The 16,708-nt window shown below is 45.0% G+C and overlaps 1 protein-coding gene across 2 annotated transcripts in view; it reads right to left on the bottom strand.

Moving 5' to 3' along the window:
• Window positions 1–16,708, bottom strand: part of ARSA (arylsulfatase A) — a 47,655-nt gene that overhangs the window by 176 nt on the left and 30,771 nt on the right. For both annotated transcript variants that reach the window (XM_088447151.1, XM_088447142.1), the window contains exon 9: window positions 1–626. This exon is cut by the window's left edge and continues 176 nt beyond it. In XM_088447151.1, the coding sequence (XP_088303277.1) occupies window positions 307–626 (320 nt within the window). In that variant the 3' untranslated portion in view covers window positions 1–306. The remainder of the gene's footprint in view (window positions 627–16,708) is intronic.

Raw genomic sequence — 16,708 nt, 5'->3', positions numbered from 1 at the left:
TTACTTTGAACGGGATTCCAAACTGCTTGAAGTTAATCAGCAGATTGTCTTGTAGCTCCAGTAGGACAGGGTGGCATTGGATTTATTTCAGATTCCCAAAAGTGAATAACTGCATGAACACTTTTGTAAACACGTCATTAGATAAGCAATTACAATTTCAAGAAACAGTGAGTGGTCGAAAAATGAAAGACATGCAGTCATGTCCATAGAGGTCTGATAAATGTAGGTATCCTGATAGATGTGGAACATGCAGTTGATCTCAGGGAGACTAACAATTTGAGCCACATTGTAGACTGCAGCTGAGATTTAGTGCAGGACATCTTCCTTCTCACAGTGGCAGCAACTTGGTTTAGGAGTGCATTCTGGGTTGCAGCATGGCCTCAATCTAGGGTCCACACCTTTGTTCATCTCACTTTCTGCATAAGTCATTTGCTTGTTGAACTGTTCACGCTCATTCTGTATTTCAGTTAAAATAGGCTTTAGTTCTTCAGGGACACCTGACTTTAACAAGTTGTAATTCTCTGCAGAGTCCGTATCAAGGTCAAACAGCAGAGGTGGATTATGCTCTGTAAGTAGTGCAGTCAACTGACAGGCTGGATCTGGCGTTCTCCCACTGGCAGCCGACCCTTTAGGAACATAAAACAGAAGTCAGAAGTCAGGAGTTATAATGTGATTGTTGGCTCTTAACCTTTGCAAAATCAGTATTTTGTTCCACTCCACAATTAAAATTGTGTGCAATATAATGATTGTATGAATTTAGCAAGATAAAAAGATAAAAAAGAAGTTCTACAGAAAGAACATTTGTAAGTATGGAATCCAGCACAGCAGCCATTTTGTAACACGTACTCATGAAAAAGCAGCCTATTAATTTAGTAAAAATGAATGACATTGCTAATAATATCAGCAAGCAACATTAATTAATCTTTAAAATAATACACTTTTATTGCTCTTCTTTAAAAAGTCCCATAAAGGGGGGTGTGCTTGACAGCCTAAAGCTGGCCACACATCTAAAGATTATCTGTCCAACCAGCCAACTAGTTGGCTGGTTGGAATGAAGATCTGGTAACGTATGGGAGTAACTGATGATCAGCAATTTGCTCCTAAGTGTCAGAAAACAGATGAAAATGGTCGGTCAGACAAGTTTATTAAATATTTGATCTAAACAATTTGTTCAAACAACAGTTTTTGTCCATTTTCCGGCGTTTGGGAGCAAATTGCTGATTGTCATTTGCTTTCATACCTTACCAGATTTTCATTCCAACCAATCAATTAGTAAGTTGGTCTAGTGAGTGGCCAGCTTAAGGGAGAGGATGCACGGCACCGGAGCTCCCGTTTTTTACAGCCCTTGGTAAGGCTGTTTCCCAAAGAATCCTTTCCCTACCTCCCGCTGAGATTCTCCCTCTACCCCAGTGACCAAAAGGCGTTCTGCGGCGGTGGCCGGTTGACGTCCCACTGGTGTCTCCATGGTGGGGCCTAGTGCACCACATGCAGCAGCGGACTTGCCTGCCGCTGTACCTCCAGACATACCTAGCCGCAGGGAGCAAATCCCCCCGCCTCCGCGTTGACCAGCCGGCAGACGCGTGGCTCCTGTCTGCTTGTACTCGACAGTGGGATCCTGCTGGTGGGGTCGGCACCGGGCTTCTCACGCTGGAGGGAAGTGCAGGAAGCTCCTGATAGATCCTGGGAGAAGCCAGAACTCGGCGGCCATCTTGCCTGTACTGACAGCCTATACTTCAGAGTCTGTTGCTCCTGCTGTTGCTTTCCTGTAGCCTCGTACTGCTGGGTGAGTGCTGTGGTTCTCCCTGTAGCCCTTTTCTATCCTGGGAACGCTATTGCCTACCCTGATCCAGCTGACAAGACACTTGGGACCTTGGCCACAATATCTGTTATTCACATTTATTCACACTTTCCTAGCTGAATTCTGTGATGATCCCTATGGCCTAAGTATGCTCTTCCACCTCTGTCACTCCCTTTTAATGTGACTAATCGTGATATATCAAGCACTGGCACATCTCCACTTACTGCTCTAGTGTATTGGGTCTGCAATCACTGCTATACTATTATTTACGTGACCTCTATTGCAAATTCAGACGATACAATGGTGCCTAAACGGCAGAGGAACCCGGCTGTGGTCCCCCCAATTAGCTTCTTCAAACACACTTCGTCTGCTACTACTTCCAAAGGTGGCGCTGTGTCGGATATCGAAAACAAAAGGCCTAATGCATCTCCTCTGACGCAGGACCCTAAATCAGTTAGTCCCACTCCACAAGACAACCTGAGTGATGATGCCCCACTTACCCTGGGCTCTATGAAGCGACTTCTGGCCTCTTTCAAACCGGACATCTCAGCAGAATTTAAACTTGCTCTACAGACCAGTCAATTATCGATCGATGATTTAGGCCACCGCACAGACCACCTTGAATATAAACTTGAGGTTAAATCCCATAATGGCCTTTTCTCTATACACGAGGAACTCCAGGCCAAGGTCACCGCCCTACAGAGCAAAGTGGGTGATTTAGAGGATCAATGAAGGCGCAACAATATCAAGGTTCGTGGCATCCCTGAATCGGTCTCCCAGTCGGATCTTACGCAGTATGTCACCGATGTCTTTATGAAACTGCTCCCGACCGCTTTTAAGTTCAAATCTCCTTCGGGATCATATACACTGACTACCTAAGGGAAGGGGCACTCCGGCAGGTGCTCAGAGAGACACATCGATGCGCCTCCATTACTATCATATAAAAGAATCAATCCTCTGTGCTGCTCGATCTCTGGATATTTTCTCCTCGATATTGAGAGATTTTCAGCTTTATGGGGACCTTTCACTGGTTACACAAGCTCTTTGCAGATTCTTTCTGGTGGTAATGAAGGCTCTTCAGAAAACTAATATTCCCTATCGCTGGGGAGTTCGGACTAAGCTATTGATCAGACGAAATGTTTCTACGACAGTGGTCTCCACTCCGGCTGATGGACTCCAGCTCCCGGTGTCCTGGAACTTGGAGGATATTTCCTCAAAGATACCTGGTAGTCCCCGACTAACTCAGGAATGGTCCACTGTGGGCTGTTAGTAAGATTTGCCATACTACATACTAGATATTTACTAACTCCCCTCATGGCTGTGAGTTATGCATCTTCACAAAGATAACTTGTTGTTTACTAAACTTATTGCCTTTTCGTTTCCAATCTAAATGCTATTCTCAGTGCTTATTAGAGTGTTTCTTATTAGATAATTGTATTTTTCCGGTCAGTTCTGGGGAATTCGGTGACTGTCCTTGGAATATATCGGTTCATGCTATGTTTCACATTTTAGATATATCACTGTTTTAAGTATATTGGTTATACATGATGCTTGTCTTTTTAAAAGGAATTTACCTCGCTGGCCCGCCGTCCCAGGATGAGATTATTAATGTTTAGATGTAGCTACTCTCTATTCTCACTAGTTTTGGAGAGTGCTCCAGAATGTTTGAATTATTGCATTGGCATTGCGGAATGGACGGCGAGCACGTGACTACTCTTTTCGAAATTATAATTTTAATGGCGTGGTGGAGGGATTTCAATGCCTCCACATACCCCTATGTGCTACCTTTTGAGGTGGCCACTTGTAGTCCCGCTCTGGGGCTATTTTTTTTTCTCTCCTTCCTTTGCTATATTTTTCCTATCCTTTTACTTGTTTTCACCCTTATCCCTTTTTTTCCTGGTAGTTCAATTGTATTTTTATACTATTCTCTATATTATATATTCCCTTTCAGTCAACACACATGGATTATTTGGGATTTTAAGATGCCTGTATACTCTAATTTCTCATGCTTTCTTTCAACCCAAATGGTTAATGTTATATCTTTAAATGTGAAGGGCTTAAATTCCCCTAACAAAAGGAGATTAGCTTTACACTATTTTTCTAAAACAAATGCGTATAATGTTGCTTTGCAGGAGATGCACTGTCTCCGATCCTCTACCCCCAAGTTTTTTACTGCAAATTCCCACAATGTTATATGTCAAACAGTCCCTGTAAAAAAGCTGGTGTTGCTATACTTTTGTCTACCTCATGTCATTTCACCTTACATAGGCAGGTGATGGACCAAGAAGAATGGTACCTCATTCTCGTTGGTAAACTGGAGAATACACCTGTGACCTTAGCTACGGTATATGCACCGAATTTGAAACAGGTTGCATTCACCAGACGATTCTGCAATACCCTTCGTTCTTGCTCTAAAGGATTACATCTCATTTTGGGGGACTTTAATATGGTCCTTGACCCCAATATAGACAAATCTACACCCAAACGCACTTCTCGGTCACGCTCTTTGCATGACCACTCAAGCATTTAGACGTATTTTACTGGAGTATGACTTATATGATATTTGGAGGGCCAAGAATCCCTCAGTGAGAGATTATAACTTTCTCCCATATGCATTACTCATACTTGCGGATTAACCTAGCTCTCTCTGATAAGTGGACTCTACAACAGATTACCAAGGTTTCTATCCTGCCACTGATGTGGTCTGACTATTCAGCCCTTAATTTACATTGGAATCTTAACTCCCAGAGAACACCTCCTAGCCCCTGGCATTTAGGTGATTATTAACTTTTAGACCAGAAAGCGAAACAATCTCTCAGTCCCCATCTATGTATCTTGATACCAATTTAGTGGAGGATAAGTCGGTGTTCACCTTCTGGTGTGCGCTAACAGCAATTGTCCTGCCTGGTAACAGCTATCCAGACCACAGCCCGACTTCGCCAGCAGGCTATGCAACAGCAGACGGAGTTAGAATTACAACTCGCTGATCTAGAAGCTATACATAAAGCATCCCCGTCTAATAATAAACTTTACCGTGCCCTTCTTCAAGTAAGAAAATAATGGAATATCTTGGCTCTGAAAGGAGTACATACTGCAGGACCCTTTTCAAACTAAAACAGAAATTTTATGTCTAGGGGGATAGGGCGGGTAGAATGCTCACTAGGAAACTTAGAGGAAAACTAGCTAAAGAATGCATTAGGATAATCACTAACTAGAGTGGTATCAAAATATTGAATCCAATGGAGATTGCCAATGCATTTGCCAAGTACTATTCCCAGCGCTATTATCTAACTAATGATTCCTCAGTTCCCCAGCCAACGGTGGATAGTTAAGATAATTTTTTGCATAGCAATCCATTACCTTCTTTAGACGCGGATGCTTTACAATCCCTTCATCGTCCATGGTCGGTCAAGGAAATAGTAGCAGTCATTGGCTCTGTTCCTGCAGCCAAGGTCCTGGACCCAATGGGTATATAAATATATTCCATAAATGCTTTCAAGACTCTCTGGCCCCCATCTTAGCTCGGGTATTTAACGAAGCCTCGTCTTGTGGCTCCTTCTCCAAGGAGATGTTAGAAGCTTGCTGGCTAACTATTGCCCTATAGCATTACTTAACAATGTGAAAATTTATGCTAAACTCACTGCCAATAGACTTAACCCTTTTCTTCCCTCCCTAATACACCAGGACCAGGTAGGTTTTGTGCAGGGGAGACAGTCCCCTGATAATACCAGGAGTTATAGACCTCGGACGATCCTCTTGTTTTTGTCGTTGGATGCGGAAAAGGCATTTGATAGATTTAATTGGGGATACATGTATGCTGTTCTCCGTAAGTTTGGGATCAATGGTAGAGCATTGACCTCTATATTCTAATCCATCAGCTTGAGTCTTCCTAAATTGACTCCTTTCTTCCATATTTCGGATAACTGATGGTACTAGTCAAAGCTGCCCCCTCTCCCCTCTGGTATTTGCCTTGGCAATTGAGCACCTAGCCAAAACTATTAGCTCTAGAACCCATATACAAGTTCCTGTACTGTACGGGTTAGTCCATAAAGTCTGTCTGTTTGCGGACGATGTCCTCCTATCCCTCACCGACCCTCTTTCCTCTCTCCTCCATTTGCATGCGGTTTTGAGGAGTACTCTAAAGTATCTTACTATAAATTTATAAAATTTATTTCTTCTAAAACTGGAGCCCTTCCCATCAACTTGCCCCCAGAACTTTTGCATTCCCTTCAAACTAAGTACTCATACATATAGCAGGATAGTCTTTAATATTTATGGATCCAACTTACTCCTCAAATTTCATCAATGATCTCCTGTAATTACCTCCTTCTCTTGAGTAAGATCTCACTTATGTTATCTGATTGGATGATGTAAGAGGTCTCTTGGATGGGACATGTTGCTGCTTTAAAAATGGTCATATTACCTATTATACTGTATTTATTTAGAACCATCCCCATTCTAGTCCCCAACTATTTATTAAATAAATTTTGTACAATTTTCCTCAGATATATTTGGAGAGGCAGGAAGCCTAGAATAGCCAGACGTACGATGTCCCTTCCCAAATCTGATGGTGGTCTTGCATTTCTGGACCTTCACTATTACCAAATAGCGAGCCTACTATCTCAGCTTGGAGAATGTTTGTGTTAGATAACCCCAAAGCGTGGGTCCCCTTTTCCCTTGACCGACATTTTGTTGCTGCCATCTACTGTCAAACCCTATTTGACTACTCATTCTATGGTGATACAGGCTTCCCGTAAAGCGTGGTTAGAATTTGGCTAGTGTAACCCTGGTTAAGGGTTACGGAGTTATATATGTATATATAGTATGTCTAAAAATATAGGCCCTCATTCAGAGCCGCTCGTTAGCGGCAGTACGCTCGTTCCGAGCGATGTTTGCACATCTGCGCATGCGTACGCTTTTTAGTACGCATGCGCGAACCAGTCAGTGCGGCCGAAAATCCTTTGTACGCTATATAGCGAGTGCCTGCTATTTTGAGTGACAGAATGAGGCGTATGTGGGTGGTAACAGGGGAAGGTGCTTGAAAATGGGGAGTGGAGATCCGAACGCAGGCGTGCTTAAAGGTCAAAACGGGCGTTTTATGGGTGTGTATATTTAAAACAGCAGCGTCATTGACCACGTCACTGGGTTATTTTAGAGCCAGAACTGCACGCATATTTGTGGTAGCAAACACCAACCACAAGAATAGCGAGCAGTTCATACGCTGGTCGATGTACTCGATTAATCTAATAAATAGCGGACATGACGTAGGATGCGTGCGGCCAGGTGGCGTTTTTAACAAATAAACGAGCGTATGTTTTGCTCGTTCGTTCAGACTTAGAGGTGTGAACACACTGCAATGTGCGTACGGATCATTTAAATAGCCACCCCTTGTTTTTAAACGAACGACCGCAAATAGCGTCCGGCTCTGAATGAGGGCCATAATTCATATATCTACAATTAAAAAAGGTATAGGAATATGTGAGGTATGTTGTAGGAGATGGATTGGTGTACAGGTATATATGTGCCGTTGTGAGGTAAAATGTATGTATATACTGTATGTGACGTCACCCGTAAAAAATATGGAGTAGTTGTGAATTTATATGTACAGTAGCAAGAGCTATGTATAAAATGTCAGTCATACTGTGTGTGTATATATTATATATATATATATATATATATATTTATTTTGGACTGATCTTAGCCAAAGCTAAAAGGCAGAAGATAGGAAGAGATCAAGCCATATAGAGAAGGTGCCGGAAAGGCACGAGCCCACACTGACTAAAACCCCCTAACATAGGCAGAGTGTGTAGGGGTCAGCGCGAGACAGATAGCGCGAGCGCTGCAGGTGAGAGAGGCTCGTGGCCAAAGTAAGGGTCGCATGCCTCTGTAGCCAGGTGTATAAACAAAACGGCCGGTGGCTTTGCCGGCCAGTCTGCTGATCCCTCCCTTCAGTGTCTGCCCTCCTGTGACCCGAGCAGCCAATGAGCTGCCAGGCGTAGGGGGGGCAGAGCCGGAGAGGGAGCCCAGCCGGAGCTGGGGAAACAGGTTGGCAGCAGTACTCACCCTGCCCTGCTGGTGCGGAGGACGGAGGTATCCCAGTGGCCGTTCCATTGTGCGGTCCTTGGTGGGAGTGATCAGGGGGTGATGAGCTCGGGAGCCGGGTCGGAAGCTGAGGCCGTGGTTGTGGATGTCACGACCAGGGGTGACAGGCTGCTGAGATCGCGGCGCTTACTGCTCCGGGCGCTGTGGCATGGTGTTTCCAGCAGAGGTGCAGGTTCCTGGAGAATAGCGCTGGGTGCTGTGAGTCTCCGCAGACCAAGGGCTTCCATCTGGAGGCAGGTGAGAGGGGCTGAGACTGGCAGAGCTTCCATGCTGTGACCACTGGGCGCGGCCATCTTGGATTTGGGTCACATGTCTTTTCTGGCCAATCAGGTTCAGTCTGGGCTGGGGAGGCTAGCAACCAATCCTGCACTACCTGAGGGTACTAAAGGGCTGTCCAGAGGCTCTTTAGTTGCCAGTGCAACGTCTATCACAGCGTATGCTGTGAGCTAGTTCTCTGTGCTCCTTTGCTCATTTAAAGTGTCAGTACCAGTGTGTTTCTGCAGACTCCCCTCTCAGCCTTGGTGCAGTTTGCTCCTGTTACTACCTGTCTCCTGATCCCGTCTACCTGCTATACCCAGCCTACCCCGGGTCTCTAAGTTCCGCCAGTGTCTCGCAGCCTGGTTCTGATCCCGTCGCGTGCCACTGCTTCATGAGTCATACTCCCCTAAGGCCGGCTGCCTTCAAGTACCAGCAAACAAGTCCTCATTCCTCATCCGACTCCACTCCGGGTCCAAGCGCACGCCAAGCCGTGACAGTTTGCACTGGCCAGATGGATTCGGCCAGTGGACAGGATCTGAGGGCCGACTTGCTCCAGGGTATCGCCAGTCGCCTAGAAGCGTCTCAGCGCCAAATGGCTCAGTTCCTGCAGGAAATGTCTCTTCGTCAGGATACGCTGCAAGCTTCCCTGGTTACTGTTAATTTGCCTGCCGCCACCAACCAGCCAGCAGCTCCAGCTGTCCCTGTTCCACCTGCACCATCTAATTTGCACCTTCCGACTCCCAATAAGTTTGACGGGAACCCCAAGTTGTGCCGAGGGTTTCTCAACCAGTGTGACGTCCACTTCACACTACAGCCTGCGAACTTTCCATCTCCAAAATCCAAAGCGGCATATATAGTGTCTCTACTGACCGGTTCTGCCCTGGACTGGGTTTCGTCTCTCTGGGAGAGGTCCGACCCGTTACTAGACAACTACTCTGGATTCCTCACGTCCTTCCGGAGGATTTTCGACGAGCCCGGCAATCCTGCGACTTCGCCAAGGGAACCGACCAGTCAGTCAGTATATCATTCAATTTCAAACGCTGGCTTCGGAACTAAAATGGAATGAAGAAGCCCTGACTTCCACCTTTTGGAATGGATTGACAGATCGCACAAAAGATGACCTCGCCACGTGATCCGCCGGCTACCCTCAATGAGCTTATCTCCCTTTGCAATAAAGTGGATTTGCGGTACAGAGAACGCCAGAGTGAAAAAACTAGGGGAGATTGCTTTAGGTTCCGGCCGACCACTACTCCAACCCTCCCTCCATCTGAACCTGCGGGTGACGAACCCATGCAGATTAACCGGGCCTGCCTCACGGTAGAAGAACGGCAAAGACGCCGACGAGAAAATCTATGCATGTACTGCGGGGAGACCGGTCATATGGTTGCAGCCTGCCCACGTCGTCCGGGAAACTCCCGATCCTAATCTGTGCCGGAGACACCAGGTTAGGAGTGAAGTCTCCGTCAAAAAATGAATCTACCCTCTCCATTACTTTTGAGATCTCCACTGGTTCTAATCTCCTCGATTCAGGGGCCGCTGAAAATTTTATCACCGCTGAACTTGTCCAGAGGCTCCGGCTTCCTGTCTCCTCTCTCGACCACACCATCACTCTCTCTATCTGCTGTAGATGGCACTCAGATTACCAACGGAATCGTCTCTCAACGTACCCTTCCTGTGCCAGTTCGTATCGGAGCTCTCCCCACTGAAACTATCCGATTCCTAGTAATTCCCTAAGCCTCCCATGAGGTCATCCTTGGATACCCCTGGTTACGCAAGCACTCCCCCAATATTGATTGGGGCACCATGCAGATCTTGTCCTGGGGAGAAACTTGTCAAGTATCCTGCCTTCCTCAAATCAAACCCGTCAAAGGTAGTTACATTGCAACCACTACTCCAATTCCCTACCAGTATCGCTCCTTCTCCGATGTCTTCTGTAAGACCGGAGCCGATATTCTGCCTCCTCATCGGGAGTGGGACTGTCCTATTGAGTTGATTCCTGGCAAAACTCCTCCGCGAGGTCGTACTTACCCACTCTCCCTACCCGAGACTGAAGCCATGTCAGCATACATCCAGGAGAACCTGCAAAAGGGGTTCATTCGACCATCCTCCTCACCGGCAGGGGCAGGCTTCTTTTTTGTGTCTAAGAAGGATGGAGGCCTGCGTCCTTGCATCGATTACAGGGGCTTAAACGATATAACCATCAAAAATAGCTACCCGATACCCCTCATTACTGAACTTTTCGATCGAGTAAAAAGGTGCTACTATTTTTACCAAGCTGGATTTAAGAGGGGCCTACAATCTCATTAGGATACGAGCCGGGGACTAATGGAAAACAGCATTCAATACTCGAGACGGGCATTTTGAATACCTGGTAATGCCTTTTGGTCTCTGTAACGCTCCTGCTGTGTTCCAAAACTTTGTGAATGAGATCTTTCGGGACTTATTATATATCTCTGTGGTAGTATACCTCGACGATATTCTGATATTCTCCTCCAACATTGTCAGACATCGATCCCAAGTCAAGGTGGTGTTAACTCGCCTACGAAAGAACCACCTGTACTGCAAAGCTGAAAAATGCGTATTTGAAGTTCCCTCATTTCCCTTTTTAGGTTACATCGTTTCAGGTGCCGGCCTTGAAATGGATCCCCAGAAAGTTCAGGCAATATTGGATTGGTCTCGTCCGAATTCTTTGAAGGCAGTACAAAGATTTTTGGGCTTCGCAAATTATTATCGAAGGTTTATCAAAGGATTTTCCACTCTCATGGCACCCATTTCCGCCCTAACTTGCAAGGGGGCAAATCCATCCCGATGGCCTCCAGAGGCTGAAACTGCCTTTCAACTCTTAAAGCAAGCCTTCATTTCCGCCCCCGTGCTGAGACAACCCAACATTAACTACCCATTCTTTCTTGAGGTAGACGCCTCTTCTGAAGCGATAGGGGCAGTACTATTCCAGAAACTCGAGGATAGCAAGTTTCATCCCTGTGGCTTCTTCTCAAAGAAATTTTCCCAAGCAGAAAAGAATTATCCCATTGGAGAGCAGGAATTATTGGCTGTGAAACTAGCTTTTGAAGAGTGGCGTTATCTTCTTGAGGGCGCAATGTATCCCATCACCGTTTATACAGATCATCGGAATCTCCTATACCTAAAAAATATTCAGTGCCTGAGTTCCCGCCTGGCTCGATGGTCAATATTTTTTTCTCGTTTCAATTTTACTTTAACTTTTCGTCCAGGCTCACTAAATCAAAAAGCAGATGCCCTCTCTCGATCACTCTCCTCCGACGCATCTTCCGAAAGTCATAAGGAAACTCCAATTCTAGACTCCAGAGTATTCACTACCACTTGCATTCAACCTCCTCCCGGGAAGACATTTGTGGCCTCAGATATGCGCAAGCAGCTTTTGAAGTGGGCTCATACCTCTCGTTTTGCCGGACACCCGGGCATACGCAAGACCTTGGAATTCCTGCAACGATCATACTGGTGGCCTGCTATGAAGTCGGAAATTGAAGCTTTTATCGCCTCCTGTCCACAGTGTGCTCAACATAGAACATCCAGACAGGTTCCTGCCGGCACACTCCTACCTCTGTCAGTACCAACCCATCCTTGGACACACCTTTCCATGGACTTTGTAACGGATCTACCTGTTTCTAATGGGTTTACCACCATCTGGGTAGTAGTGGATCGTTTCTCCAAAATGGTTCATTTCGTTCCCCTCAAGAAGTTGCCGTCTGCTCCAGAGTTGGCTCAGTTATTCGTCGACAACATCTTCCATCTCCATGGACTTCCAACTGAGATTGTTTCTGATAGAGGGGTACAGTTCGTAGCCAGATTTTGGAGAGCTATATGTTCTATCTTTCAAATCAAACTGAATTTTTCAACAGCTTACCATCCTCAGTCTAACGGGTCTACAGAGAGACTTTCTTAAGAATTCACATGTCTTCATCACAAGACAACTGGGCTGACACCTTACCCTGGGCCGAATTTGCCCATAACAGCTCCTATCATTCATCTACGGGGCAAACCCCATTCTTTGTAGTTTTTGGACTGTATCCCAGAGTACCAGAGTTTCAAGAATTGCCAGTCTTCGATGTACCAGCAGTGACCTCCACCCTACAGAAATTGTCTCAGATTTGGACTCAGGTCCATTCCTCCTTACAAAAAGCCTCTCTTCGATATAAATTAACAGCGGACAAAAAAAGGAGAGCGGTGCCCAACCTAAAAACAGGTGACTTAGTATGGCTATACACTCGGAATCTTCGCCTTAAAGTGCCGTCTATGAAATTTGCTCCTCGTTTCATCGGTCCTTTTCCCATCGTTCAAGTGATCAATCCAGTAGCCTATAAATTAAAACTGCTGATCCCTCCCTTCAGTGTCTGCCCTCCTGTGACCCGAGCAGCCAATGAGCTGCCGGGCGTAGGGGGGCAGAGCCGGAGAGGGAGCCCAGCCGGAGCTGGGGAAACAGGTTGGCAGCAGTACTCACCCTGCCCTGCTGGTGCGGAGGACGGAGGCATCCCAGTGGCCGTTCCATTGTGCGGTCCTTGGTGGGAGTGATCAGGGGGTGATGAGCTCGGGAGCCGGGTCGGAAGCTGAGGCCGTGGTTGTGGATGTCACGACCAGGGGTGACAGGCTGCTGAGATCGCGGCGCTTACTGCTCCGGGCGCTGTGGCATGGTGTTTCCAGCAGAGGTGCAGGTTCCTGGAGAATAGCGCTGGGTGCTGTGAGTCTCCGCAGACCAAGGGCTTCCATCTGGAGGCAGGTGAGAGGGGCTGAGACTGGCAGAGCTTCCATGCTGTGACCACTGGGCGCGGCCATCTTGGATTTGGGTCACATGTCTTTTCTGGCCAATCAGGTTCAGTCTGGGCTGGGGAGGCTAGCAACCAATCCTGCACTACCTGAGGGTACTAAAGGGCTGTCCAGAGGCTCTTTAGTTGCCAGTGCAACGTCTATCACAGCGTATGCTGTGAGCTAGTTCTCTGTGCTCCTTTGCTCATTTAAAGTGTCAGTACCAGTGTGTTTCTGCAGACTCCCCTCTCAGCCTTGGTGCAGTTTGCTCCTGTTACTACCTGTCTCCTGATCCCGTCTACCTGCTATACCCAGCCTACCCCGGGTCTCTAAGTTCCGCCAGTGTCTCGCAGCCTGGTTCTGATCCCGTCGCGTGCCACTGCTTCATGAGTCATACTCCCCTAAGGCCGGCTGCCTTCAAGTACCAGCAAACAAGTCCTCATTCCTCATCCGACTCCACTCCGGGTCCAAGCGCACGCCAAGCCGTGACAGTGGAGCAGCGACAGTGGTCCCAGCAGCGGAGCAGCACAGAGGACCCAGTGGTGAGCAGAGGCTGTAAGTTGGTGGAGCCGCGGCACATCCCTGCAGCTGAGAGGCTGTATCCCAGGAGGGCCCGTATCCGGTGGTCAGCGGCAGTTCCCTGCAGGGCAGCCCAGCAGCAGTTATACAGAGGTGGGCTGCAGTTAGCAGAAAGAGGCCAGGGTTTCTCTACAGATGGGAAGGCTACTGATTGACAAGCTAGCAGTGGCAGCAGCGCCCTGCTAACAGTGAGTAAATATATGCACTGCACACACCTAGTATCTAGCGGACAGGCCCTCATGAGATGGTGGGTAGCTGCTTTAAAAGGGAGGAGTAGGGGGAGGAATTCAAAGACCGTCCTATTCTGCTTTTATGCTGACAATAATAAATCCCTATCAGCACCTATAAATAACATGTCACACATCCTAACTGCAGCCAGACCTCTGCAAACTATGGACAAAACCTGGCTCCTGCACATTCAGGCTATCCTAACCAGGAACAAGGAGGATAAATCTCAAAGATGAGGCTGCAAAAGTGATTCAAAGTGACACTCAGAGGATTCAAACATTGTAACTCACAAATAAATCTTATAGGTCTGTGAATAAACAGCCCAAGGGTGACCATGAAAGGACGAACAGTTTGTTGTTAACATGTACATAGATGTAGACTATATGTAGTAAATGTTTAAGGTATAAGTTGAAGCAAAACTTAAGTACAAAGTAATGTGTAATTTTATACCTATGTGAAGTTAAGATTGATAATGTGTAAATTACATGTATGCATTGTAAAGTAATGTTAATGTTACTAATTAAATGTTATTAACAATATAATTTATTGAGAACATTTCAGGTTTCACTTAATAGCACACTACAGGTAATCTAATAAAATACCCTAACCTAATATTTTTTGATTGGAAATAGCTAATGCAAAATTATTGAAGGGAAACTAGGGGAGCATTGCTTCAAACAATAGGCCCATACTTCTTACTAATACTTGGGTGGAGGCACTAGATTAATTATAGAGGTACATCACTTAGAGAGAGGTTAAGGGTGGTACAGTAGATATGGGGTTAGTAATCCGGCGTCCCTTTAGAGAGAAAAAGGGGGGTTACATATCTCTTTCAGATGATATAACCCCGCCTTTAACTGAGCTTTCACCGACAGGCTTAGCGCAACTGATCCCTGACCTGTCCTTTCAGTCTTGGATAGTTCGGGAATAGCCTCTTTGAGCGAGGTCACATTGGAAGGCTCTTAGGATTCGTATTCCCAACTCCAGACACAGTATCCACATAGAGATTTTTACAAATTTCTTCAATTACGTTATGACAGTGGTTGTTTAGAATCACAGAAAACCATCACAAGGTCTCTATACTACCCCGCTACATACGGGAAAAACTTTTTAAGGCCTGTAGTAAAGGCAACATTACATGGTGGTATTCCCTGATGATACATCCCCAGACACCTGTAATATTTCCTTCTTTAACGAAGTGGGAGGCTAATCTCTCTAGCTCTCTCTCCAATGATGATTGGCGCGGTGTGTTCCAGACTTGCTTTCGCTTATCTAAGTTTATATCTCAGTGAATATTTTTATAAACTCCTCAATCGTTTATATTTAACCCCAGCCCTTTTACCCATTATATGACCCTCAAATTCTAATCTCTGTTGGCGTAATTGTGGCCATGTAGGGTCCCTTATTCATGTCTTCTGGTCCTGCCTTGTCCTCAATGGAAGTCGGTATTTGATCTTATCTCGACAGTTATCCATACTCCCATTAACCCGTGCCCGGTTATGGCTAAGTTTCATGTATCTCGTGGATATATTAACCCTGATGATAGTTATGTAATGGGACATATTTCCACCAAACTTTTACTAGCCCGCCACTGGTGTATGTACGCCATATGTACCCACCATAAATGCTGTTGAACTGAATGCACAATCCCATTATGAGTTTAAAGTGGCTGGAGTTTCATATTCATCCTCAGCTTCCAAACCCTATATCCGCTGGTTTGGTTGGAGTATTGGACGTCCTAAAGCTTATGAAGGTCCTTTTCTTTGTTTTTCCTCCGTAAAATGAACTTTGTTCTGTCTTTTTGCCCTTACTAGAATATATCTTGTTTATCTCCTGATGTTTATACTGCTATTACTTTATAGGTATGTTAACTTGTTTATTTCCATCAGGGTGGTTCATATATACACATGTGTTTGTTAAACCTGGTGAATACCAAATTTGTAGTTTTACTCTGTAATGTATGTAGCTGATTTACCTGATATTTTTTTGTGTGTACACCCCCTTACTCTAATACCCTTCCCCTTCTTTATTTTGTTTCATTCCTTTTTTTTCCCCCTTATATCTTAAATAAAACTTAATATTGAAAAAGAAAAAAGTCCCATAAATATATCCATAGACTAAATATCAGAACTTTGTATGTTATTTATATTGCCTGAGCCAATGTATCACCTTTAGATGGAGGTCAGAAACTTGGCCTGGTGTGTGACCGAGTGCATAATAAAAGGTCAAATGATCAACATGATTTCTGAGGTAAATGCCCTGACCAGATTTTAGGTGGGTAAAGATCACCTTTTTATTTCTTTCTTTGTCCTCCACCTTAAATTGTACGATTTATGTATGTAATAAGCTTCTTCTGATATTATTATTATGTATCTGTTCATGTACAGGTAGGGGATCTAGTATCCACAATGCTTAGGAAGTTTAAGCTGTAAAAAGTCAAATACAAACTTACCTACCAAGGTAAATAGAAAACCAGCAATATATAAATTTATTAAGATCATACTAAAGAGAGGCATAATAACAAAACAATAGTGTATTATTAGAAAAAAAAAAAGCATGGTTTATGTTGGCATCACTTACTACGATCAATTCTATTTATTTCTACATACTATAAAAAGTGAAACAAGAAAGAAGTACCTTTATGTCAGAAGATTTATCACACTTGCATAGCTCAGTACCATGTGCACAATATCTCACTAACAATCATAAACTAGAAATGGTAACTTGATTACAATTCCTATACCATTTACAATATGTCACCATTATATGGCATTTAAAAAAAAAAAAAAAGGCAGAAGTTATAGCTAAAGTAACACAAAAATCAGAAATGGCTACAATCCTATTTTTATTTCCCAAACCCTTTCTAAATACTGTAAGAGTCGACCAAATTTATCTTCATATGTGTGGAAGAATCGTCATCCTAAAAATAGCGTATTCTAGAATGATTCTAATTAAACAGCAAAG

Source organism: Taudactylus pleione, unplaced genomic scaffold (assembly GCF_031769625.1).
Source record: "Taudactylus pleione unplaced genomic scaffold, aTauple2 ptg000019l, whole genome shotgun sequence".
NCBI classification, from domain to species: Eukaryota; Metazoa; Chordata; class Amphibia; order Anura; family Myobatrachidae; genus Taudactylus; species Taudactylus pleione.
This window is presented reverse-complemented; position numbering and strand designations above follow the sequence as displayed.